Here is a 27,724-nt window from a genome sequence, read left to right as displayed (position 1 = left end):
GCAGCTGTCCCCCGTCTTACTCTGCGTAGCGCGCTTTGTCACATCTCAGGGTCAGGTGCCAACAAAAAGTTGTTACTCAACGAAAAACTCGCTCTGCGTGCAGACGACCTACAGACGAGAATCGGAGGCTGCACCCTCTCCTGGCGGAGCACACGCCGCAGAAACTAATTATTCTTAAATTATTTCGTCCGCCTTATCGAAGCGGATTTCGTTCTTTCATACATGTCAACGGACGTGCCTCCCCAAAGACGCAATAAAATGGGCTCGCTTGTTACCTTTGTCGTCCTGTTCTCTGCCGTGGCCCTGCACTCAACGCAAGTTGCGGGACAGTTTTATATCGGAACACAATGCTGCTGCCCAACTTTCTGGACTGGTTACGGGAACTACTGTTACAGGTATTTTACCATCATCTTTTAATGTCCCCATCACTACAACCAACAAAAGCACTACAGTCAGTATCACTTTGTCAGACTAAACGTTGATGACGTGTAAACACGAGCTTTCTTGTTCTTCCTTTTGTTCAACCCATATAATGTTTCCTCCACTCTCGAACAGTGTACGTGATACGTGAATATAGTAATGGATCGTCACTTTGTATTCGTGTCTTTATTTCGAAGCTACACTGATTATCATTTCTCCATGGTTGACGAAGAAAACAAACAAACAAACAAACAAACACGGCAAATTTCAACTTATGATAAGCTTTATCAGCCTAATCTGCGCCATTTCATACATTGTACATAATGTCTCCGTCACAATCCATTAGAAATATACAAGGTTCAATCCTGTGACTGTTTCTTTTTTTCTTCATCATATTTAAATGAAATTGAGATGATGATACCATCACGTGTTGTACGGGCTGCATTTTAACGCATGTGATGCTTGGGTATTGACACTCGATATTTCTAATCTCTCCATTAATGCCACGGAAGATTATGACGCCAAAGTGACTTCGTCACGTCTATATGAAAGACTTGCATGTAAATCCCAGTGAAATAGAAACAACCAGGCAGGGGTGACAATATTATGATTCTACCTTTCCCCACTTTCCAAAACTTACACGCGTTCGTGGAATCATTTGACGCATAAGTCAGTTGATCTGTAAGCTATGATTCGTTTTGTTTGAACTTAATCTGAATGACCCTACCCTTAAAACTGCATGGAAGAGCTTATTACCTAAAAGTGTCCGAGAAATCTATCATTTCATCTTCGACCTGTGCCTGCCCGTGCATTTCATAGCACAAAATCGACTAAAGCAATAATTTAGCAGTAAAAGAGGCAAAGAAATACCACAAAAATCTACTGTACCTAAAGAAAGACAGTATTTAGCGCCAGAAGAGAACAAAGAGGGATTCTTTTCACAGCGATGTTCAGTCTGATTTGACTCAGTAATGCGGTCCCATTTTCTTGGCGCGGCATATCAGCGGAAGTTCTCTATAATTCCCGTTCGTGTTTCTCTATTGTGTCCTCACTGTGGATTGTATAAATGTTCCTCTCCTTATAGCTGATTAGAATCTTGGCTCGAGCGACTGATCAGCACTGCTCATATAGTGCCATTGATTCGGCAGACATGTTGCTTATAGAGTTTGAGTCTAACAATTGAATCGCAGTTTTGTAAACGATTTGCACAATGACACAACGAACGCGTCAGTGGCGGATTCAGAGGGGGGCGCACTAGGTGTGCGCCCCTCTTTATTTTTTGTTAAAACAAAAGAAATAAAACGAAAAAAGGGGGCGCGTGCTCCCCCCCCCTTTTTTTTTTATTTTGTAAAGGCACCTCCCCTTTACGGAATTCCTGGATCCGCCCCTGCGCGTGTATAGTTTATATGTGAATAAGTTATTCAATATTTTGAAAGGCATGTTTATTTTCTCTGGGAGGGGAAGCGAGAGATAGATACATTGTACCGGAGGGGGAGGGGGTTGAAGTTATACGGGAAGTTTATAACTGTTATATCCCAGTTTTAACCCCTCCCTGACATGTCAAGCTTATATTTGCCTTTGAGGGCAAGGTTTCCAATTCAGGCAAAGCGCCAAAGTCGTGTTCGAAGTACTGTCAATCATTTAACGAAAATGTACGCTACTTAGAACAATCCCATTACTCCCCCCCCCCCCTTTTTTTTTTCTTTTTTTTTTCTTTTTTAGATATACGCTTCAAAGAAACAAGGGCACAGGTAGCCCACGCAAGCACATTTTGTTATGATGTTGAATTTAGAGTCAGGGTTATCCGCAGCAAAATTGTGGAACCCGAGCTATTTTGATCTCCGTGATTCATCTTTTTTCCCTTCTTCTTCTTTTTGAAAAGTGTTTTCACTTATTCCGGGACTAGATTGAATATTGCCAACAACGTCATAACCCTCAGACCCTTGAGACATACATGCATACAGACATGTATCATTCCATGCGTACTCACACAATATGGAACAAAACTTGAACAAACAAACAAGGACACTAGGAGACACTCGTATGAAATAATCACATGAATTAATGAATTGATAAACGAGTGAATGAATGAATGAATGAATGAATGAATGAATGAATGAATAAATAAATAAATGAATGAATAGATAAATAAATAGATAGATAAATGAATAGGTAAATCAGCATAAATTGTATGTATAGTTTATAATACTTCATGATACCTTTATTATGTATCTTCTAGAAAATGATGAAATAATAATTGTGTAATGTAGGACTACAGATTACATACAAATAACTCTCAGTTGAACTGAGCTGAAAGTAAGACAAAAATCTCGAAATATGTAATTGAAAATACATAAATCCAAAGTAATAGATTGGTGTGTATATACAGGGCTCGACATATAGTGATGACTCAGTGCCTTGGGGCCATTAAAAAGTGGTGTCGGGCCACCAAATCTATATTTTTGTCGGGGGGTGTTTCATAAAGCTGTTCTTAAAGTTACGAACGACTTGTGATCACTTCTGATGTGCTATACTTATCAGAATTTCAATAATTCAGCACAAGAACTGCTTTATGAAACACCCCCCTGATCTGGCAACTAAGGCCACCAGTCAAAAAAGTTACTGTCGAACCTGGTGTATAGCTATGTATATAAAATATCATATATATATATATATATATATATATATATATATATATATATATATATGATATCATACAATGTACCATAATTATAACATAACATAGATCACCATATCATATCATTTCACATCATAGAATCACATATGTAAATGATTGTTACACACAATACTTGCATTCTTCTATCGTAGAGGCACATGATTATCATTAACACCACCCTGTGAATTTGTGTGTACACTCATCGAAGGAGAGCGCAGATCTGGGCCTCTCGTGGCGGACGAAACCATCAGCAGACTCACCGATGACAAACTGTTTTTGCTAGTCCTGTTGAGGCCAAACTGTCAAGGATGGCCCAGAAAAAGACCGAAGTCCTGTCTTTCATTAATATTAGTTTTGTCTGTAAGACGTGCGGCTGCTTAGAACACATAATGTAATCATCCGCCAAAAAAGGGGGAGGGGCCTTGACCTTCACTGTACCTTTAAACTCCTAATCCACTCTGGCATATCATTAACATCGGCCCTACTGTGACGTATTAAAGAGCCCGGATTTAACCCATTTCCATCGCGCCCTCGACCTGGATTTCGTCTTCACTTGGCTGCCGCAAAATAGAAATATGATTTTCGAAAGTGGATCTTTTTTTCCCCTAACTCCAGATCAAGATGAAGACACTGAGGAATATTTCGTGTGAAGCAAGGGCATGATAAAACAAAGTTGCAGCATATATCAGGGTTGCTGAGATGAGTTGAGGTGACTTTTCATGAGTTGTCTTACGTCGACGTGTATAAAGCATCCATATGCCATGGAGCTACTTAGCTCCATGCACACATGTATTAATGAGTAGTAACATCTGATTAGCACAAACTGGAAAGTGCGTAACTCGGAACTATATGCACGGGTCTATTAGATGCATGTTGCCGTGCCACGCCTTTTATTTGCGGTTGGAGCAGATACGCCGGGGTAGGCCTAGTAATGTAGTTGTCACGTTTCTCGAAGTTCCAGCACCGAGCCTCGAGCGATGATTCGTCACCATGTCATCATGACTTCTGTCAAGAACCGTCTGTTGTATCATTTATTCCTCCCCCCCCCCCTCCTTTAACCACCCCTCGCTCCCCCTGAATCAATATAACTACAGCAACCACAACAACTGGTCTGATCAGATCAAACAATAAAGCGCAGTGATAAGGCAACTTCTGAACAAGAGAGACTAGACTTGGTTCGAAATATATCTCAGAGTCGCTTCATTTTCTATTCCACGCTCAAGAATATTTTGAAAAAAAAAAATGAAATGAATTCAAACAACCGAATGAAAAGGAGAAAAGTTTCATGACAAATGAAATAGGACTAAAGACAAGAGATTTATGGAATTCTATTAAAGTACCACAATACCATTTTCATCCCGATACACTGATAGTCCTGATACTGGTCCCAATACTTAATGACAAAAACACCGATAGACTGTTCGGGATAACGTACGAAACTGTTGAATTCCTAATTTCATATTTTTTCATCGTTTGCTTTTAGCTTGTTTGTCGAGGTCAATTAAATTGACAGAGGATTATTTCTTATCGATAGAACTAAATGCGTCGTGCCGTGCCCGGCCGGGAGAAGGACGCGAACGCTGACAAGGCCCGTAAATATTACACGCGCCTCGCTTGCGTTCGCGTCTTTGGCATTTCTCCCGGGCATGGATTCCTTGAATCGCGTGCATTCGCGTCGTTCTCCCGGGCACACGACGAATTATGATTCTATCAATTGATGCTGACAAAAATATACACTTTCAAATGTCCTGACTGGACTATGTTGTCGATAATCGATAACCCTGCTGTATCACACTCTTCAGCAGTGAAATGCATTAAAAAAAAAAATGATGTTGACTGGACACTGAAGTGAAGTGAACTTTGCTTCCATCTTTGATGATGTCATCGATTTGCCGTGGTGAGCACCGAAGTTACTAATCTGTCTTTCTCTTGGTCATTGAATTATGACACTTCTCGAACGGTTTTTGACACGAGAGCTTACTGGTATGCGCTGAAGGAATGACGTCATTCCGTGACTCCGCCCCAAAAGGGCACTCGAAGACGTTTATATTTTCGACTTGGTTCATCCGTACCACTCCATATATTCCCAGTATATTCTTAACACGATGTTTAAAAAGATGAAAAGAACAACAACAACAACACAGAAGGGTAGAATTTCATTATAATTGACCCAGGTAAGCTACATGATGTGTGCATGCGCTGAGTAGATTTTTGGCAAATTTCGTCATGTTCAAAGATCACTTAACTTTGCCTTTAAATGCTATTTTCAAGCCATTGTTCAATGATGATATAATTCCATAGGAAAATTAAAATTAAGTTGTCTACGTGATATAGCAGGTGGACAAGTCGGACAAGGGCCGAGGTCAGAATAATGTCTCAAAAAGTTAAAAGGCCAAAATCATTTTTATGACGATTTATTTGGCTTAGATCAGCTAATTCATCGATTCAAATGAGAAACGAGTTGAAGAAGTTTTTTTTTTTTTCCTGTCTTAGGAACAGGTGAAGCTGAAATAAAAAGAATATTTCTCAATCAGACAGAAACTAGGAAGAGAAAAGACAATGGGTGTATGGTACGCGGTATTTGCGCAAAGTAATTTATCAAATCCCACTTCAATCTCCCTGGCTAATGTTTCCAACATGGACGATTCTTTTATCCCCAGTTGCAAATGTTGGCCTCACGCTCTTACTTTGCTTAATCACTGACTACAAGAAGAATCGAGCCTGTTGCTTTGAGGGAAAAAAAAAAACTTACATTGTGTTTCCAAGGCAAGTTAAGGATAGTTTAAGCAGCCGCGTCTCATGACAAGGTCCTATGATTAATTCAAGGCAGGCAAGCTAAACGCGCCTCTCATACTCTCAAGATACAGTGGCTGCCGCAAAATCGGGATCGCTCCATTGTGATGTGGAAGCATCTCACGTAATTTGAGGCGGGACAAGTTGAATTGTGTTTTCTTGATTTCCTTCTCTCCGCGCCAATCCTAGGGCAGAAAATTGTTGGGAATTAAGCCATCATTTGCCTGAGAGAGTGTCGCAGATGGATTAGTTTTGTGTGTGTGTGGGGGGGGGGGGGGGGGGGTTCCCCGTCAAAGTTTAAAAAAAAAAGGTTGGCGATTGAATAGTGTGGCAAATTGCGTTTCCTCTTGAGTTTCTGATATCGTGGACAATAATTGTTCTCGTTTACATCTACTTGCATTTGAAAAAAAAAGTTATCTTCCACTACCCCCTTAAGGTTAACTTACGATGCACTATTTTATGTTGTAAGAGTGTTTATGATGGACAATGAACACGTTGAATTGGCATCGTACGTGAAACAAACAGATACTAGATCCTGCGAGTGTAGGGGTGACTGTACTAGTCCATGCGCATCTTGTGTCCAGATATTTTGCTGAATTGAGCAGCGTCGTGACAAATATGCACTGTTCATGTTGGCATTCTTACTAGTAATACAAGATTCTACCAGAGCCTGAATTAGTGGTATTCAGTGGTCTATAATTGGTTTAAAAATTATTGTTTATGCATAAACACAAACAAGAAAAGGAATGAACAATGACGTTTATATACAATACATGTGTATATTTATTATGTAGCCTTATTTGCTTTTTTTTTTTGGTAAAAAGATATTAAGACATACAGATATTAGTAAAGAATATACATGGAAATACCCTGGAAGTTTGAAACATGCTAGCACACGTGAAGAATTAACTGGAACGAATTAGCGACGCGTGGTTTGCCAAGTATTTTTATAGAAACGTCACGTGTGTGTTAAGAACCGATGAGGCTGGTAGGTTTTACTTATCTCTCGATCCATATTGCTGTATTTGGAGTGAAGTGAACCTCCTGTCACACACACACACACACACACACACACACACACACACACACACATGAAAATAATGTATGTATGTGTACTTGCATGACTGGAGAAAAAAAAAAAGTTTGAAAAAAAAAACTAGAAGTCATTGCTGATAATCCAGTGGGATTAAGAGAGCGAGATTTTGTCCCGCGATTGTGGGATTAATGTCTTTGAATCATCGCCGGTGTAAGTCGAGGGGCGGATCGCGGCTGTTCGGGGACAACTATATGGTAGTTTGCGACGTGACGATTATTTGTGACGAAGAGTTAAAGAAAAAAATGAAAAGAAAAAAATATCTGCCAAATGCAAGATTTTGGAGATTTTGTTGGTGACGGGAGGTTGAGATAGATTGTCGATTGAGTTTTAGATTAGTAGACTTATCATTAATTCAAAAGAGAAGTTGCCAATTGTACTTTCCAAATATTTTTTTTTTTGTCTCCTCCCCCCCCCCCCCCCTATTCTGTATGATTGTGTCAGAATATATACTGATGAATGACTCTAATCTAAGCGGATGCTGAGTCGCGAAATATGATCTTGAACGCCGGCATTCATTATTGAAATATACCACTGTTCGTAAGAACAATCCCTTTCAATTGATGATGGAACAAGATAAAAGGTGTAGTAGTATATAGCAGCAGCAGTGGTAGAAGTAGCAGCAGCAGTAGAGGTAATTTGAGTTCAGTTGGGTCACTTGAGTGTTTTCTACCTATTTTCTCTCTTTTTTTCATTCGAATACATAACGAAATATACTATTTAGAACAATAGTCAGCAACTCGAAATAATGTAAAAAATACAACAAAAAGAATGATTGTAGTAGTAGTAGTGGTAATAGTATTGGCAGTAGTAGTAGTAGTAGTAGTGGTAGCAGTAGTAGTAGTAGTAGTAGTAGTAGTGGTAGTAGTAGTAGTAGTAATAGTAGTAGTAGTAGTAGTAGTAGTAGTAGTAGTAGTAGTAGTAGTAATAGTACTGGTAGTAGTAGTAGTAGTAGTAATAATAATAATAATAATAGTAATAGTAGTGGTAGTAGTAGTAGTAGTAGTAGTAGTAGTAGAAGTAGTAGTAGTAGAAGTAGTAGTATGGGAGAAAAGTAGAACTAGGCAGGAGGAGATCCAAGACACACTGTTTATATCATATTCACCCGCTAAACATATCAGACATCATTTCCTATTGGTTCTAAAACAGTTCACCATTCGTACTATAATATAATTTCCCCGCATTCAACTACATCGGCTGCTTCAAAATACATCTAACTAAAAAAAGTACACCCACACAGTCCCCCACTGAGGCCCACACAAACCATGCAGCGATAAGGGTCGGGAATATTTTGGCAGCACGTTTATGAGTCAGTCCCCCAACGTGGCCAGTGAGCGCTCCCTCGGTTAATTCGGATAATTAAGATCTCCTAAAGAGTTAAACCGCATTTCGTGTCTTTAAAGGGTACCTTGGTTGAATTCTACACGGTGTGTATGCACGTCCGAGATTGTCCATAATAATTGTTATTATCCTAGTTAGTTGAGATCACGACAAACCTATGTTCATAGGTAATGCTGAAATATATGTAGCATGTAAACATGTCTTTCAAAGAGTGTAAAGATTGATGTAATTATGACATGACTTTGAAGGGAAATATTATGGACCTTTTCCCAGTAGTCCGAGTCAACGTCCTTCAGGGTGTGAGCGTGTTTTTGCTATTATCTGTAAGTCAAAATTTATGATGAGAAATGTTGATTCCTTAATAATAACTCAGAAGGCCATAAAACAAGTAACCCAGAGTGGATGACAATATTGGGAAATGTGGACCGATGTTAGGGTACGCAACGAGCTAGGCGTCGGTTTAAACCGTGTCCCTTGTCTTTCCTGGTATATAATTATATCACAACAAGAACTTTATGTCCTAAAATAGGAATTATCATGATGATTGTTGGAATAGTTAGTCATCAGTAATTTATCTTGCATTGTCATTGAAGTGATATTAGTCAGTATTATTATCATTATCGCGATTATCATCATCATGAACTCACGGAAAAAGAAGGATGTACAACAAACACGACAAAAGTCAGCGTTACATATATTCAACGTACATTCAATGCTCTGTAAGTGCCATTCAACGTACATTCAATGCTCTTGTAAGTGCCATCCCTTTTGAAAGGGCACGAGATTTCGCATGATTTGAAGAATAATGTCTCCCAATATCGTTTATGAAATCTTACGATACTACACCTCAGAAGTGGTGTTTAGTTTTGTTTTTTTGTTTGTTTGTTTGTTTGTTTGTTTGTTTTGGTTTTTTTTTTTTTTTTTGGGGGGGGTGAGTTTCTTAAGATATGGAAAACTAACCCCATGTCATTTGAGAATAATTATGCTCCCCTACTGTACCTAAAGTAACTATTGGAATTTTTTCGGGGTCATAATAAATTTGCTGGAAATGTATATAGTATTATTTCCCCCTCGATCATAAAGAAATTTCCAGTTTATCATTCTGAGTTACCTGCCTCTGCAACATAATCAGCTTATAAAATGTGTATAGTTTTCAGGGTTGCAAAAGGGACAGACGAACTTCAATACTCAGTCTTGAGGTTACGAGAACTTGAAAGGTCAAAACCACTTCATTTCAACCCACTGTATGTGTATGAGAATTACTTGGTGGTTGTAAAGGAATTTTCGCTTATCGGGGGCAATCTTTAACTCAAGTAAAAGGCCTTGTTGGAAACATAACATTTATAGTCAGAAAAAAATAGAAAGTTCATATTTTGTTCCCATTTTTTCCTACGTACGCAATGAATATTTTCTTTTTTATGACTACGCTTTCGGATATTTTTAGAGCCATGTCGTGTTTAGGAAAAATCAACATTCATTTTCTATTTTCTTAACGATTTATTGTTGGAAAAATAGACGGACAAATCTACGCTGTTGTCGACAGGAGGAAGTTATCTCTTTTGGTAGACACGGTAAGGGGAAGGGGGCAATTAAAGGTCACGTTGCGATCCCTCACACGGGATTGTATCACCTAGCAAACGGAGGCTAACCAATTTTATTCTGTGAGAGGCAAATTATATCGTCTGCGCGTACGTCAATGCAACGAGTCTCAAGATGGCGACTTCATATATCGTACGTGCCATGGCAACTGTAGTGTATAGCAACTAAACATTATTTACGCGGTATAGCTACACGCCCGTCGCTCTCTTTAATACCAAGCAGGGTAAGATCCCCCCCCCCCCCCATTCTACCAGTATATTAAAGAAGTAAGAGAATACTTGTTTTCTGTCTCTATACAAGGATATGAAAGGAATTCAATGACGGAATGAGATGAAGAAGTGGAGAAAACCAGCCCGCCCACGAAGCGCTGTCACTAGTAGAACAAAGAAAGTTTGTCTATCTCGTGAAGCCAATGTTTCATAACGACTACCAAGCATTTCATATTTATTATACAGTGTTGTGCCTATACATGATTTCTTTCACTGATGAGACATGGTAATGTCTGTTGCCATGGTAACAATTTTGATGGGGATTTTAGTTTGGCGCATATTAGGTGTTTGTATAGTTTAGGATAGAATAATGACAATGGGAATGTGCCAAGCATGAATCCACGGCAACGATTCAAGACTCTAAAACAGATTTTAAAAAATAGGAAGTTTTCCCTCTATTTTACAGTGGGTGTGATAACGAATGACAATTTGAGAATTTGGAACATGAAAATATCTCATCTGCGAAGACGTCAACTGTTCGAAACGCCGAAAGAATGAAAATAAGGTGCGCCCTCTTATGGCACACCTTGTCATAACGTCACTACGAAGTTTCCGAAAGACCACAGAGAGATGAAGCACGCATAGAATTTCCGCTTTCGATGACTTTTTGTCAAAAGTTTGTTTGTTTTTCTCGAGATTTTGTAAGAGGTATATGAGCAACGGAGCAAAGTGAGGGTGAAATTAACCCCCATACCCCCCCCCCCCCTCTCTCTCTCTCGCCATTTTGCTCCTTCAATTTCTTCAATTTCTACAGCCAAATTTCCAAGGAACTACCCTTGGAAAACAAAGACCTGGAACTTGTTAGAGGTATGATTGTGCCACAGCGGATTGTTATCATCCCTCGATTTCTGCTCGTTTAATCATACCAAGGCAGGTGCAGCGTAAGCTCATCACCAGTGATGAGGAATCGAAGCCGTTTAACCCTGTGGTTACCACTGGCAACCTCGAACCATGAATATTGGATAAAATGTTACAAGTATTGCACTTTCAAAGTGATGCTGTTGAGAGAATTAAGGATGAGATGACCAGGTTACAAGTTAGAGCTGGTTTCAAAGTCGATTTTTAGTCTTGAGGATTCAGGAACGGTGTAGTTTGCATCGGAATACTTAAATTGATTTCCAGGTAGAATATGTATCTTCCAAGACAATGCTACTGTATTTGGTTGCTCTTAACACAGATTACTATACATTCATAACAGACAAGAGCTGAACAGTTTCTCCGATATTTTGTGTTATGTTATTTTTGTGAAAAGTCAATATAGTGCGCGATTCTCACATAGCTCGGTGAGTGCTGACTAGCAGAGACGAAATTTCATAACAGATCAATTATTAAACTTTCAATTTATACCAGACAGAGACACAATGATATTAAAAAATAGAATAAAGTAAAACACAATTTTCACCCAAATTTAGGTATTGGAGCATTAATTTACACAAACTCTCGTTCTTCCTCCTCATCAATATACATGATATATATCTCATGAAAACATTGTAGAAATAGGCAGGCCGCAGATTCTGTTTAGAAGTGATTAAGGTATCCCCCATACGTTGATTATATTCAAAAGTGTATTACCTGTGTATATTGATTGGAAATGAAAATAAAAAAACATGCATGTGAACATGCATGTGTGAAATAAAATGAAAAAAATTATATCCAGTGACGTAGCTTTCCAACCTAACTATCTATTTCCAAGCTTTCGACCTTCAACCTTGTTCACGGCTGTAAATGTGATAATATTTATGACATAAAAACACAATAAATGCAATTAATGAGTTTAGTATACGTGTATAATGTTTACACTATATAATAACGAGTAGGTTTATGATGGTACAAAAAGGTACAGTATGACGTAAGCATGAGCGGATCTCAAAAAGGACTCGATTTGGGACATTTCCTGTCTAGTAACCTCAGCGCCTTCTTCTTAATGACGTCATGTTTTTCCAATCTGCGAAAGCGAAATGATGTTGCGTTTTTTCACGACTATTGATAGTGGACTGGCTCTGACATTGGTAGCAACATACTTTACAGCAACGTCAAAAGGATTTTTTTTACGTGTACAGTTCCCCTTAGAAGGTTAATGCTGGCAATATCAGACTCATTTTGGGAGAAAAAAAATTGTACCTTTTTTTTTCAAATTCCTGTAAAGTATATTCATGAAATGGTAAAGTGTTAATTTACCATTTTATTTTTAGAGTGTTCAAACATGATGGCACATCATTATAATTTATGTAGTACATTGTAGAAAGAATAATGTTAGGAAAACGAAATTTATTGACATAATATAACTTACAGCAATTGAAATAGGACAACGCGGGCAGTAATACCGTTATAAATGACAATGTTCAAAACTATAATATACAATGTTTTGCTAGTTTCAGTATTGCCGCGTTGCTTGTAAAGCCCTTTCGTCAGATGGAAGCTTTCCAACACTTCAGTGAATATGTGTGAGAAAAGTCCATAGACTTATGTAACTCAGTAAGGGACGATTCTGGACTCCTTTTTTTTTTCAGCTACACGGCAGCTGTTCATGCAGTGAGTGCTGAACGTGTGCAAGTGAAGGAAGCGGAAATCATGATTAAGGATAATGATGAATAATTATGACGGCACATGATTGTTCCAACGTTGCCAATTTGCAGATCGTAAGTGTGCAAACTGATGTAACTCCGGAAGAGATTTGCAATGGGTTTATACGTAGACACGGTATTTTATTCTAAGGTTCGAGGTGGTCTTGATAGTGACTACACATATATTATGAAGAAGGAATACCATCCACCTCACAAAATGAGTCACGTAACTACGTCAGGCGTTGTGATTATAGCATAGACGTATATCTTTGTGATTGAGGCATTTTCTTCCTTACTTAATGCGCGATAGAAGAAGTCAGGAAAATCAAAAATAGTCAGAATCCAAAGTTATTCGCACATTGGCTAGTTAAAGATTCACTTTGGAGTCGAAAAAAAAAAGTTATTGCAATCACACAGATGATGGGAGAATTCATTTCGTGACAACGTCAGAAAGTTCACTTAGGCAACACTTCCTCTGCTCGTAAACTAAGGAAATTTGAATAATGCGAATCATGAGGGAACATGGTAATTGTTTTACGCGGGGTTGTTTCCTCGTTTGATTTCCTTTCCATAGGTTTCTGTGTGAAATCTGTGTATATTTGACATATCGGCACTGAAAGGGTTAATTTGTTTGAGAACCAGAAAGGCTTTATCGCATATTTGGGGGGCATTGAGTTATTGGTATCATGTTGAAGAGCTTGATCTCCCCTATATAGGCCTATACGTACTGGTGTCACTTTAAAAAAAAAAAACATTTTCATTTTCAGTAAAGTGATAGAAATTAGAACCACATTGGCGCTATTTTACCCTAATGCATAAATATTTTGAACAATGCTCATAAATCTACCCAATTTTGACTAAATAAACCTTTCATTACATGAAAATTGATTATTTCGTTTTTATTTACGCTCAAAATCTGAGACGCAATAGCGACCTTCTCCTTGGTTCTCAGCTGACGCATTGTTTCATGTTACCTCTGTGAGAAAACTTTGATAACTACGATTGCCACTGGAGTTGCTCCCAGTGCGGTAGAAATGTAGCACAAAAATCAAGGATGACGAGTACAAAGGGTAATCATGCTCGTGACAAACTCGTGATGAAATCAAGTTGAAAGTTACGAAATTAAATCAAATCCAATCCAAATGAAACGAAGCAAATAACATCAAATCAAAATTAATAAATTCAAGTCATTCGAATCAAGTTTATACAAACCAAATCAAATAAACTATTGTTATATTGACACAAATCAAATCACGTCAAATTATATTAAATAAAAATCACACCAAATCATATCAAATAAAATCACATCACATCAAATCAAATTAAATCAAATCGAAGACCAACAGAGGTTAATCAGTCAATGTATATCCTTGAACTGTGTAGGTTTAGCACCTGTCTCGTCCAATCAATATTGTGGAGATTCATCTTCCTCCATTGCACCTGACGTGGAGAATGTCGTCAGATATTAGCCACATTCAACAAATATTCGGCTGATTCAGTGTTCGCTGCAAACAGTCAGCCACATAACGCCTGTATGACTAATCTTGGGAGGGATTAGCGGATTTCAAGCTTGTGATTGTAGGTTCACGCATAGACCTATATCACAGAGAGAGCAACACTTTGCTTTCGTAAATATTATGCTAATAATTTTTGGCAATGATTGGATGATAATGGAAGAGCTCTCTGGTATAGAGCAATGGTAACCCTGAAGAGGCTCTCCTGAGCAAAGAAGACCATAATCATTATCATTTATCATTATCGCGATCATTGATAGTGCTGCTGTTGTTGCTGCTGTGATTATTGTTATTCATGCAGTCCTGAAAGGGAAGAGTTCTATCCACCCATCTAAATCCATAGCTGTGTCCAATATCGGGCACTTCATGGACTGTGACAGTAACTCACCATGCTCATTGTATTGAATGCAGTATTGCACATTAACCCCTCCCAGGCCAACAAATCCTGACACATTGTTATCATTCTGTGCGACACGGTTTACAGTATGGGTAATGGGGGAAGGAAGGTTGCATATTGTGATTCTGTAAAAACGGTGTTGATCTTGCATTATAAAAGAATACAGTTTATCGGTCTATATCATAACAGCCATAGAAAGTGTAGGTGGCCGCCATATTAGCATAGTTTATAGACACTGCTGGTCTCATTTTAAAATGACAGATTGAGGAGTAGATGTGCCGGTCAGTCTCGCAATGTAACCTCTGCTATATCGTACCCTGCTCTTGGTGAACAACGTGTCCTTGATTGCCCATCCTCAAAATTTCTGTTATGTTTATAATGATTATGTGCTATAAGGTGCTGAGGCTGTATAGGCGTCTAACAATGTTGCATATCACCCTTCGTATATAGACCATAGCATTCTACAGCTCTGATGTATGTGATATCATTCACCCGTATGGACTATGGAGTTATCTAAAAGTTCACGACAGTATCACAGGGTCTGCAGAATAAGGGGATGGGGTAGGGATTCAAGCATCCTGCAAAGGGGGCTTAGAGGGGGCTTTGGAAAGGGAAGGGGTGCACTGGTGACTCACAGGCGAGGGGCTTCCGCTCCTCAGCCTTATCGCGCCGCTCGCGTTGCCTGCCCGAGAGCCCTCTGCAAGAATAGATAGTTACATCAGGCGCTATGTGTTTTTGATACAGACTTTGTTTGTTTATTTGTTCGTGTGTGTGTATGTGTCTGTCTGTTTGTTTGTTTGTTTGTTTGTTTGTTTGTTTGTGTTTGACAGTTTCACCACGGAAGCCTGGTGGGTTCGGTGCAAAGTGATTTGAAATGTCAGTATCTGAACGAGAATGGCTTAACAGACAAAGCAGATAGACTATTTGGCATTTTCGCACCGCCGCGCCGAAACGTCGCGACGGCACAACATATAGATGATGACTGGCGGGGGAGGGAACATACCGAATGTTCCACCCGAAGGGTTTCAAATGCTATTGAGGGAGGTCCCGAGACGAAGTCGAGGGACTTATAATCTCCCGAAATAGCATTTCAAACCCTGAGGGTGGAACGTTTGGTACATGTCCCCGACTACAAAAGTCATCTGTTATATCATATGGGTCAGTCAAATCTGCTTTTTCACATTGTATGGAATAGGCAAATCTATCCTATCGACTGCATGAAAAATATGATCGTTCAATCGTTTTGGTATCGTTTGTCATTTGTTACGTGAAAATGTTTTCCCATGAGAGAACATTACAAAAATGTTCTGCCCATGGGCGAACATAACCAATGTGCCTCCATCACGTGACTGTGTTTAGCCAATCACTAACCGGTATTTGACTAAGCCATTTAATATCACAAATTATTCACTTCGGTTGTGTGTACTAGGCCCATCAAGAAAAAGCCCTCAATAACAGTGAATGCCGAATTATTTTCAGATGAACTCTTGTTAGTACATTCGATCTGTTGGTTTTTTTTATATCTAATGATATAAAAATTAGAAATAAAATATCCGCACCAGTCTCATGGTATTGTGGTTCTTGTCCCTGCTTAATGAGACTGAACAATAGTTTCTGGTAAGAACACACATCGAATGATCATGATGACGCAAAATAGCACATCAGAAGCACATTCGAGAAAAATTTAATCCTAATTTAGCGTTTACAAACAAGATCCATTAAGCTAGTTGGGTGAGCGGTTCAATTCCCTTGCAATCAATGAAGCCTACATCTCAATATTTCAGTCGTAGGTGCGAGTAAATAACAGACTTGAAATACATTCTTTTGATAATTAAGTATGGTTAATCAATCAAGCTGGAAATGAACGACAAAGAAGAAGAAGAAGATAAAAGTCATTTTTGTAACACCTTTGATTTATTTGTGCTATTCGTATTACAAAATGTTACAAAATGAGGCTTGTTCCCATTAGAAGACTATAATTACGTTGCGAATTGAGACCGAGGTACAGTAGATGTCTATAAATGCCGTCCAGTTTGATGTAGCTGACGTTACTTTCACCATCACTGCATAGCCACGTACTGCGCGTCTGAATTCGAATGATTGTGTGTATCCTCGTTGGAGGCGCTAACTCAACTGCATCGCCAATTTGCCGAATTTCATTATCATCGCTCTTATTTCTTTTTTTTTTTAATGGGGGAGGAGGAGGTGGGGGGCGGTCATCACGGTCTCATTGCAAACTACCCAAATAGCTCGATGAAGAACTAGAAATCTAACCGTTAAGTGTGACGCTTGCTCTCGTTTATGTCATAAAGTCAAATGACGAATGCATTCGGAAATTTGAAAGGGGGAGCTCCTCCTATACTTCTGGTCAGAAATAGATTTCTTGCACCCACGAGGATCGTTCCTTCTTATCTCAAAATGTCATTGCAGCTCCAGTGCGAAGGACTCTTAAGAGCTTGAATTAAACTATATGTGGAAAATATACCGAAATAAGGTCAAAGAGAGTGGGAAGAGGGGTGGGGGGGAGGGAAAGAAATCAGTACATTGTGGTCTAAAAAGAGCCAATAATTGTAAGCATTATATTAAGCTATTTATTCATTTCCGTTTTATACCAACATCTTAGCCCTTTCAATTAGAAAACTGCTCTACGAAGGCGAGGTGCAAGATACAAATACATACCTTCAAATACAAAGAATTGCAATTGAAACAAAGTTGCACAATCAACAAGAGCACCTGTGAATTATTGTAGTCCTTTGTCAGATTCGGCGTGATTGTCTATGATTTTTCTATCCAATTTTAGGATCAGCTGTAAGACATTTTTGGTTATCACTTTCGTTTCTCGTCTTCACGCAAACAGGTGAACTATGGTGTAGTGTCAGGTTAGGTAAACAGTTGGTAAAAGGGGTGTCAAATCCACCCAATACGTGGTTTGGGTTTGAAACCCTTGACCCGAGTTCAATTTACCCCTCCTTCTTTTTTTTTTTTTTTTCTTCTTTTTTTCATTTTAGACAAAGCTCAAGGCGGCACTAGGCGGCGCTGTGCGATAAAAATAGAACATTGCGGTCAGTAACCTGTCAACATCCATGACCATGACGTACCCAGAGCTCGCCGCCTGGAATGACAACGTGAGGGCGCGTGAGGGTGCAGGATTTACTCGAAAAGTGACAAATCATTTATCATTATCAACCAAAAGTTTCGAATGGCGGTCACACGTAGAATTGTGAATTATACATCGAGAAAAGAAAAATCTATGAATTGGAGTCACAGCTAGAATTCTGCTTTGTCAAGTTACGCACTACACACCAGGTTATACGAGACGCCGTGTTTCACACTGGTTTGTAACAGCTAGAAGATTATTATATCCAGTTATCGCGCTTTAGGCTAGAAAAAAAAAAAGAGCATCGATAGAGAATTGAAAGAGTAGCCATCTTTGTCAATTAGAGCTGATGAGAGTGTCTGTTTTTGTATTTCGTTATGGACGCATAATGTTCGTGAAAACTTCTACGTATTTGGGTAGTAGAAGGCTTAACGGGGCACCACGTATTCTTCGGTACATACGTGCCCCTGAAAAGGGCCTGCCCACTCCCGACGTTTTGGCAAGCATATTCTTGCCGTTTTCAAGAGAATGAGTGAGACTGAGATATCACTTAATATTAAGATATTACTTACAGAGTAACTTTTCTTCTTCATTAGCCTCAGTCGATTTCAAACACGTAGCAGTTTCCGTCTGTATCAGGAAAATGTTCTGATTCATTCGTGGAATCTGTCACTTATTCATTCAAGCATCCTTTCAATATTCATACAAGCATTCATGCACTCATTCATTTATTTATTCAATAATCTTATCCATTCAATCAATTCATGTGTTATTCATTCAGTCTGTCATTTACTCGTGAAATAATTTATTCATGCAATGATTTATTCATGCAATCATCTATTCATTTATATATTTATCTATTCATTCAATCGTTCGTTCGTTCGTTCGTTCGTTCGTGCGTGCGTGCGTGTGTTCGTTCGTGCGTTCGTACGTTCGTGCATTCGTGCATTCGTTCGTTCGGCACGATATGTCGGCTTAATAAGGTTTGCTGACCATTGCTGTGGTCACCAGGGGCAAACCGCAAGGGGCAGGCAACAGTGTGTAATTGTATAGGACAGGCACGTTTAAACCTCTTGGATCTAGCTACGTGCGTGAATAGTTAGATGAAGTGTTTCTGGCACACACAGGACCTCCATTCTCTGTCCTATCCGAGCGACAGATAGATTGTGCCTGCGTCATTGATCATGATGATTGTGCAGAATAAATCCTTGACGTAGAAGGAGAAAAAAATCTCTTCTATCTTGCGAAATGGTGGTTTGTCAAGATTTCTTTTCACATTCAATATTAGCTGTGGGGTTTCAAGCACACCAAAAGTCAACAGCGCCACCTTTCTCTAAGTGTGCGAGTAAAACAAAAGGCAAAATTATCTGAATTAGTACCTACTCCTCACTCAAAACGGACTAAAGCTTAACATTTGTCACAACAATACAGGCATGCACCTGTCTCATACTTTATTCTTTTGATTGACATGATTCTGTCTGAGACAGACAGGATTCGTTATTATTAGCACAAAGTTGGGAGTAGTTCGGATTTGAGCCAATTTGATGGATGGAATCGAAGCGACTGCTTCCTTAATTGGCTTGCACGGCTACTGTGTATAGAGTTGCTTGATGACGTCATCAAGTGATGTCATGGGCGACATTTCGAGAAATTTCGAACTTTGCTCAAAAGACTTGGCAGCAAACCTGACATTGTGTTCATACAAGTTCACAATTACAATCGCAACCACGCAAAAAAATGAGGCAAAAACAAAACAACAACAACAAAATAAAATAAAGGCACAAAAAACAACAACATTAACGAGGCAAATTCATAGTCATTTGAAGTAAGATGAGGGTAATTTCGAATTCTACTCGCAACCCCGACTGAAAGGAAGAGTTGTGTGAAATACAGCGTTACAGCAGAAATCAGGTGTATATCGTGCATTTATACCGGAAAACAGTAAAAGGACAAGATAAACTCTTTGTCCAGAGGGGGAAACAGTTAGTACGCTAACTGTAAAAACCCAGTATACACACAACGTGTGAGGTTTAACTCGCATAGGCACTTTCGGAAAGAGAAAAGATCTAATATCCTTAGAGATTTCATCACATATACATCGATCTCTCAGACAAACACTTTCTTGGGATATGATATTTCTTTTAAAGCCCAGTGGGCCTGAACTTCAAAGAGGTCACTGATGGGGACGTGTGCACCCAGACGCTCGTAAGGTTCTAGGGGAAAAGGAAAGCCGACACTGGAACGTGCGTCACTGTTCCAAATTTATCCCCAGAGCTTCGGCAATCTGGATGACTCGGTATAACTCTTGCTTCCATCACAGGTGAAGTCGAGGCACAGGACCAACATGCTTTCGTCACTCTGCTCGAATTTCGGCCCAAGTGTACTTCTCTTCAAAATGCCAAAAAAAAATCGAAGATGCCTCCTCCCCACCCCACACCCCCCCCCCCCCCCCCCACACACACACACACACACGATCATTTAACTATGCTTTCCTCACCCCGCGGCGCTGGATGGGGGATTTCCCGAGTTGGTCAGGGGATAAAACACCTTGCAGCAGAACCCCCCCCCCCCCCCGTGGAAGTCTGTCTCTTTGATTATCTCTCTCTCCCATTTCCTCTGTGTCTCCTCCACTTTAATACTGCCCCTCTCACGTGCCCCCCCCCCCTCTCTCTCTCCATCTGTTTGATTGTGTGTGATGAGAATGTATGTGTGTGTATGTGTGTATGAATGTGTGTAGTGCGTATGTGCAGTATGTACATTCTATGTGTGTATGTATGTATCTCTCTCTCTGTCTGCATGTGTATCTATCTGTCTATCTATCTACTTATATACCTATCTCTCTACCTTTCCATCTTTCTATCTATCTTACTTCCTATTTATATATCTGTCTATCTGCCTATCAACAATGTCTGTCTATGTGACTATCCATATCTATCTATCTATCTATCTATCCATCTATCTTCTATCTATCTACCTATCTATCTATTTATCTTTCTATCTATCTATATATATATTTCCATCTCTACCTATTTATCTATCTATTTATTTATTTATCTATCTATCTATCTATCTATCTTTATTCATCCATCCATCTATCTCTATCTATCTACCTACCTATCTATCTACCTATCTATCTATCTATCTATCTATCTATCTATCTATCTATATTCATCCATCCATCTATCTCTATCTATCTATCTATCTATCTATCTATCTATCTATATTCATCCATCCATCTATCTCTATCTATCTACCTACCTATCTATCTATCTATCTATCTATCTATCTTTCTATCTATCTATATTCATCCATCCATCTATCTCTATCTATCTACCTATCTATCTATCTATCTATCTATCTATCTATCTATCTATCTATCTATCTATCTATCTACACTTGTATCTCCCTCATTCTTTCAGCTTTCTAAACGCCTGAGCATGATATTTCACAAGCAGAGTTTCCACGCATCCAGCACGGGAGGGGTGGTCGCAGGATAATGCCACACTTATTTTTAGCCAGCCATTATTGAATTCGGAAGAAGGAAGTGAACACTTTGAATGGGATTTAACAATGTAATGAACACTGCTGCAGTTTAAGGAAACCGGGTACAGGAAAGAAACGAAGGCGAGAGATGGAGACAAGGGGGTAAATACAGCGATCAACAAACTTCTTCCCGCGCTGCTCAGCCGTTGGTGAACTCGAGTTGGGGCGAGTTCTGCAAAGGCACAGTTAGAGAGACTAACCTTCATGGTGGATGTTCAGCTACCGCGTCATCGCAAAGTAGATCACTTCTCGCCATCGTCAAGTTGACGTTGGTAGAATAAAGAGCTGAATTTAACATCTTTAAGTAAACAGAACAGAAAAAGTTTTAAGGATTTTTTTTTCTGAATAGTATTATAAGTCATGCAATTCAAAATGTTCATATCAGATGTAGATTACATTATCATGGTCCAATCAGTTTCCTATTCGCATGCACACAAATCCAAGGTAAATGTGTCGTTGAAGTGAATTTGATGTCATGACATATTTCATTTTTTTTTTATTAACCTAGATATATGCCGAATCGGTGAGGGTGGATGTTTATTAGAAGGATATTTCCGTTACTTAACTTACTTATGATATATATTTTTCAGATTATGAATATGTCAGAGGAGGAGTTATAAGGCAATTATACTTTTTTTTTGCCCCATCGTATTTGCGTATATGATTGCCAGGGTTATCACTATTTTGTTATAGTATCTGGTACTTTCAAATTCCACTTTCAAGTTTTCTATACATATCTCGATATATCTTGCTCAATTCTCTCATTTCAAAGCCATCTCGAACATGCAGTGGATTTTCCCTGTATTTTAAATAATCTGGGACTTTCTAATCTTCTCCGTCAGTAGGAAGTAAGATAAAACCTTGAAGATGTTTGCATCACGTATAACTATGTTCGGGTTTGTTTGTTAGTTTGTTTGTTTTTTTCTGTCACAGATGTCGGATATGATATCATTGTCGTGGTTCTCCCTGCTGGAAATAACACAGTGTCCCACAGTGTGAAATCTCTTTACATTGTTAAATTCGAGCGCTTTAACATTGTGAACACATTGTGAATCATCACTTCACAGTGTGAAACAAAACATGACTGTGTGAACACTCTGTGCAAAACCATACCACAGTGTGATATCATCTTCACACTGTTAAATTCGAGCGTTTTCACATAGCTGACTATCGTGACTATGCGGACACAGAGTAAACATACTGTATGACACTGCGTTCTTTCCAGCAGTGTTTGTCATGTCTGGGAAGGAATTATCCTTGTCTGATGTTGTAACATAATATTGCTCCTTAAATGGAAGCCGGAATCTAATGCCGTCAATCCAAACTAATCCCATGAATGGACATTTTACTCGGTAATCTAAGACGATGCGATTTGAAAGGGGACAAACAATCACTTCGTATTGTGGCAATTCTTGCGCCGATGTAATCTTCAGTCAGTCAGTTGCTTCCTGTGTGTATTATGATATGTTTCAAACAGCAGTGTTGATTCCAACAATACGGACAAACTTACACACTAAAGTACAGCATTCAAAATCAAAATTGTTTGGTGAATAGAGAGTCCAATTTTCTTCACCGATGAGTAACTTCATGATTTCTGCGTTCGGAGGTACCACCTCCCTTGGAGGTACAGAGCAAAACAAAGGACAGTTTTGTTGCAAAACGGCACAAATAAAGACATTTCCATCATTTACATCTGGGAGCAAGGAAAAAAAATAAATGTTGCTTTTAGTGATGAATAGACATGTTGCAGAACAAGCTCTCGAAGAAAGTCAAGCTAAATAGCCCATTCATGTGCAATGATTGAATTCAAACAAAATTCTCGTACAATAATCTATAGCTGTAATACATTTTTCTTTCCAGGGTGGGAGGGATTTTCCTAGTCTTTACAACTATCTGAAAAGCAAATGATATTAAACTAAGGAACTAAGTAATCTCATGCGTAACGCTTGCCTAATATAAAGTACAATGTAGCTTGTTCTTTATACAATTTTGTAACTCATCATCAGCCTATCATGGATTGCGAAAGACCTGTGCTAAATGGAAATTGAGATGTAGTGCATCAAAACTAAAGCCAGATCTTTTTATCTCTTAAAATCGTTTCATTTGTTATGACGGTACTGGAGTTGAGTTTGTTAATGACGTGTCAAATCGTATAGATGACGTGGAGAAGATGGGTCCGTGCGTCAATCGAGAAATGTAAGATGAGATGATAGTAGTTCAACCATACAGGAAGAAAATAACCGGACGCTTGTATTTTGTAAGATGTTGAGAGCCCTGCCGTAGACCCCCTGCGACGCCTAGGACGGGATAGCTCTTCCGGGTCATGAAATGCACATCTTGCCCTAATTGACACTCCTCTAAAAGACAGTCTCTCACCTCCCCCCCCCCCCCCCTCCCGATGACAAAGAAGAAGGTTGAACATGACCTTTACTGGATTTCTGAGGGTTGGAGCAGGAGGGGGCCGGGATTGACTATGTCCGTCAAAATTAAACAAAAACTCTTTAAGTTATACACATCCTGACCGCGGACTCTGACCTTGTGACGGTTGTAACGGTGCAATCTTGGACATTTCCGACCACTCCTTAAGGCAATGAGGGTACAGGATATTGGCTATTTTTCGCACACACTGTAACGATATCAATACAAGAAGTGGTCATAAAGAAATATGATAAATAAACACAAAATCTGAGAATATGACATGCCATAAGGAAAAGGGCTCCGTATAAAACGTCTTTGATTTTATCTCATTTACAGAATATGACGATAATGATATTGATGGCAACAATAACGATGATGTCAATGGTGGATGGTTGCAATTATTAGCGTCATATTAGGAATTATAATAGTATTGGAAATAAAGATTCTAAGAATGTTAATAAAGTTTAACAGCCATTTTAACTATCATATGATAGTTACAACGACGGTTATTATTATTACTATTATCATTACTGGCTGACTTGTCAGTTATGGTATGATCGTTATCATAAGTATCAAGATGAAAGGTCCTCAAATGATTATAATCAACATTGCAATGTTTCGTTGGTATGTTGATGTCATTTCTTTTAACATGGACACTATAAGACAATACCAGGATAACGCTGTAATTAGTTCAATTCATTTCAATTTTTTTTTATTTCATTTTTCGACAAATCATTGTATGCACATCACTTTCTTTGGTAACAGAAAATAAGGTAAGAGAAACTGTGTAAAATAAAGAGTATACGACACTATTGTGGAACCATTATGATGATTATGCATTGTCATGAAAACTTAAGTGATTAGAGTGAAGTATACAATACGCAAAATGCGAAAAATGGAGGGACCCACTGAAAAGACAAAGTTTGTAGAATGTGAGCCCATCTGGAGAAGAACATCAATAAAAACACAGAAAAAACAGGTCTGAAAGCCCACTGAAAAGACAAAACAACAGACACAAATACACAAGAATAAAAAAGAGACGGCATTGGGATAGCAATAACACTACTAAACGAGAATTAGCTATGAGACAACACAAGATGAGACAAAACTATAACATAACAGTAAGACAACGGAATAGACAGTTCTAGGAACGCGGGAAATAACTTATACCACAAAACAAACAAGAAGCACACGTGGTCTGTAATTTTCATTCATAAGTCCTATGAGCACTCGTCATCGTTTCCGATATCGCTACGGATGAAATCAAATAATACTCAATCTATAACGTCAATATTTCTTTCGGCTTAGTCATATAGCTTGCCCGGCGCCAATATTAAGATGTCATGTAATCCTTTAAAATGCCTCCTTAACTCGAAATAATTGAATGATTTGATTAAAACTATGCGTAGACAGGGTCGCATTCCCTCGAATCCATTCCACTAATTAGTGCGTTATAATAGATTATGGGACGCTATCGTGTTACTAACACTCTTTGTTGTTTGGTTTATTTTCCTACTAAAAGAATAGTGAGTCATATGGGGCTCCTTGTTGCGTTTCATTTTTGCATATCGCTGAACCAGTTTTGTGCTCAATAGGGATCGGCATTCAACCAAAGCGGAGAGGAGAAGCTATTAGAGGCAAGGGGCTTTCCCTTATGATATTTTGATACGATAGTATATGATATCATAATCATGATTATGTGATATGACATATGCGATAATACATAAGGGATAATGGATTATAAATTATTATACGTCTTGCATCTAAGTGATGTACAGTTCTACCCGAGAATAGGTTTTGAATCAATAACATGCATACCTTTAGTTTGTAGCAGTGTTCCTCTTGAATGAAGGAAGCGTAGGTTGAAAACGTCTTTGATTTCCGGGATTCTTCGAAAATAATATATCTTTAGCAGCGAGCAAAATCATGTTACTTGCCGGCTAAAACGCATGTGCACAACCACTGGCAATGATTTGAAATCGAGTGCTTTGTGTAAGACCGCGGGGTTTGATTTACAATGCCTGGTGCCCTGTATCGTAACAATAACTTTTATCTAAAAAAATAAATAAATAATAAAAAAAAAATAAATAAATATTGTGCCTTCTTTAAAAACAGAGACTTCCAGAAAACTACTGTTGCGTTTGTGCTCCACGGTTGTGTTTGTGCACCATCAGACAATAAGGAGCTTAAAGGGCCGTTCACATTGGAGCGGTTTTGCGGCAGCGGCAGCGGCGGCGGTTTGCCGCTAAACTCTGCCGCAGCGGCACGCTGTGCACACTGGAGCGGTTTGCCGCGCGTAATATGCAAATTAGATTGTTGCCCTTGGGCACCTGCAGTTTATTGTAATCAATTACATAATTATCATGCACATGTATACCGTGAATACATTCCCCATGGATCTGAGAATTTACAAAATCACTTTCCCAAAACAAAACAAACAATAAAGGAAATCAAGGATGCGTAACATGCAAGAAGACTATTGGACAATCAGTACTGAAATCTCAGCTTTTCAACTTTTTGCTTTAAAAAAAAAGAACACTTTCAACACAGACTGTTCAATGAAACTGCAAAATATTCTTTGTGTTACTGATTGGTATGCACGCAGACATTATTGCATCGGACCACTGCCATATACCGAGAAGGCAGTACATAAAATGTGTACATCCAACACCTCAATATCTCAAATATGATCTGCGAATGTCACATTTTCCTTGTTTTTGTTTTATTGGGTTTTTTTGTTTTTTGTTTTTTTATACAAAATTAGCAGCATACAAAGTAATGATATCTTATCTTGTTTCATGTTAACGAGAAAATGACTAGTATTTTTTTTTTCTGGTGTCGGCAAAGTAATCAACTGTATGAAAGATGAGCTCTTAAAAAAAAAAAGAGAAAAACCAGCGACATACTTCTTTACTTGTCATTCCAATCTTTTACCATAGAATAGTATACCGGTATTATGATATACATATATATATATATATATATATATATACATGTATATATGAAGAGTTTGTTTGCAAAAACCGATAAGTCCATTTTTGAAGATTTTGAGTTACGGTCTCTATCATAAAGTACAAAATAATACCTGGTCACTACATATAAAGGTATAGTTTTGAAGTTATGGCCAAAAGAAGCACAAATTTTCTTTTTATTTTCTTTATTTTTCTTGACCTTTAATCGCAAATATCTCCATTTGGCAAATATGGACTTATCGGTTTTTGCGAACAAAGTCTTCATATATATATATATATATATATATACATATATATGTAGATCATCATGATTGTGTCATTCATTTTCATGTGCATGTTTGTGTAATGATTTTTGTACTTCATAACTCACTTTTCCTACAGCGCCTTGAGCATGTTAGTCATGTGGAATTGGCACATTAAATGTATACTGTATTATTATTATCATTATTACCGATGAACTCGATATGGATGAAATGTTAATGTTTGATTTGATTTCTGTCATAGTTCATGCTCTTTTTGGAAGTGTCATAGTTACAAAGGTGAGGGGATGTTTTAGGGAATATGCCTACCATTCACTCTCCTACTCAAACCTACTAGATCTACGTATGTAGAGTATAATGTAATCCACAAACGGCCCATAATAAACTCACCCACATACTGTACTCCCAGCTATGGAAAAACAAGAGAAGCATTTTAACTCTCCACAACATGTGTTTTATATTATGCATGGGGAAGAAATCAATGGCCGTTTTGCATCCTCTTAGAAAAAACAAACAAACAAACAAAAACAAAAACCACACACACACACACACACACACATACGATGTCAGTTTGGATTTCAAATTCATACATCTGCATTACACCATTAAATCTACGCTTTCAGAAATCTGGATAGCATTTTAACAGACAGTCGATTTCCAAGTGAACCACACAACTGTTGGGTAAAGTGATTACCAAAAGCCAACTGAGGTCGGTTTTATCTTAAGCAAGTTTTGTGGAATTGCACTAAATCTTTTCTTCGAAATTT

The 27,724-nt window shown here is 38.5% G+C and overlaps 1 protein-coding gene across 1 annotated transcript in view; it reads left to right on the top strand.

Annotated features, from left to right (window-relative positions):
- Positions 1-258: 258 nt before the first annotated feature.
- LOC139721136 (echinoidin-like) overlaps positions 259-27,724 on the top strand; it is a 38,141-nt gene continuing 10,675 nt past the window's right edge. The window contains exon 1 of the mRNA XM_071632471.1: positions 259-395. Within this exon, the coding sequence (XP_071488572.1) occupies positions 259-395 (137 nt within the window). The remainder of the gene's footprint in view (positions 396-27,724) is intronic.

Source organism: Diadema antillarum, unplaced genomic scaffold, assembly GCF_040938485.1.
Source record: "Diadema antillarum isolate AM-2024a unplaced genomic scaffold, OU_Dant_1.0 scf00000013, whole genome shotgun sequence".
Classification (NCBI taxonomy): Eukaryota; Metazoa; Echinodermata; class Echinoidea; order Diadematoida; family Diadematidae; genus Diadema; species Diadema antillarum.
This window is presented reverse-complemented; position numbering and strand designations above follow the sequence as displayed.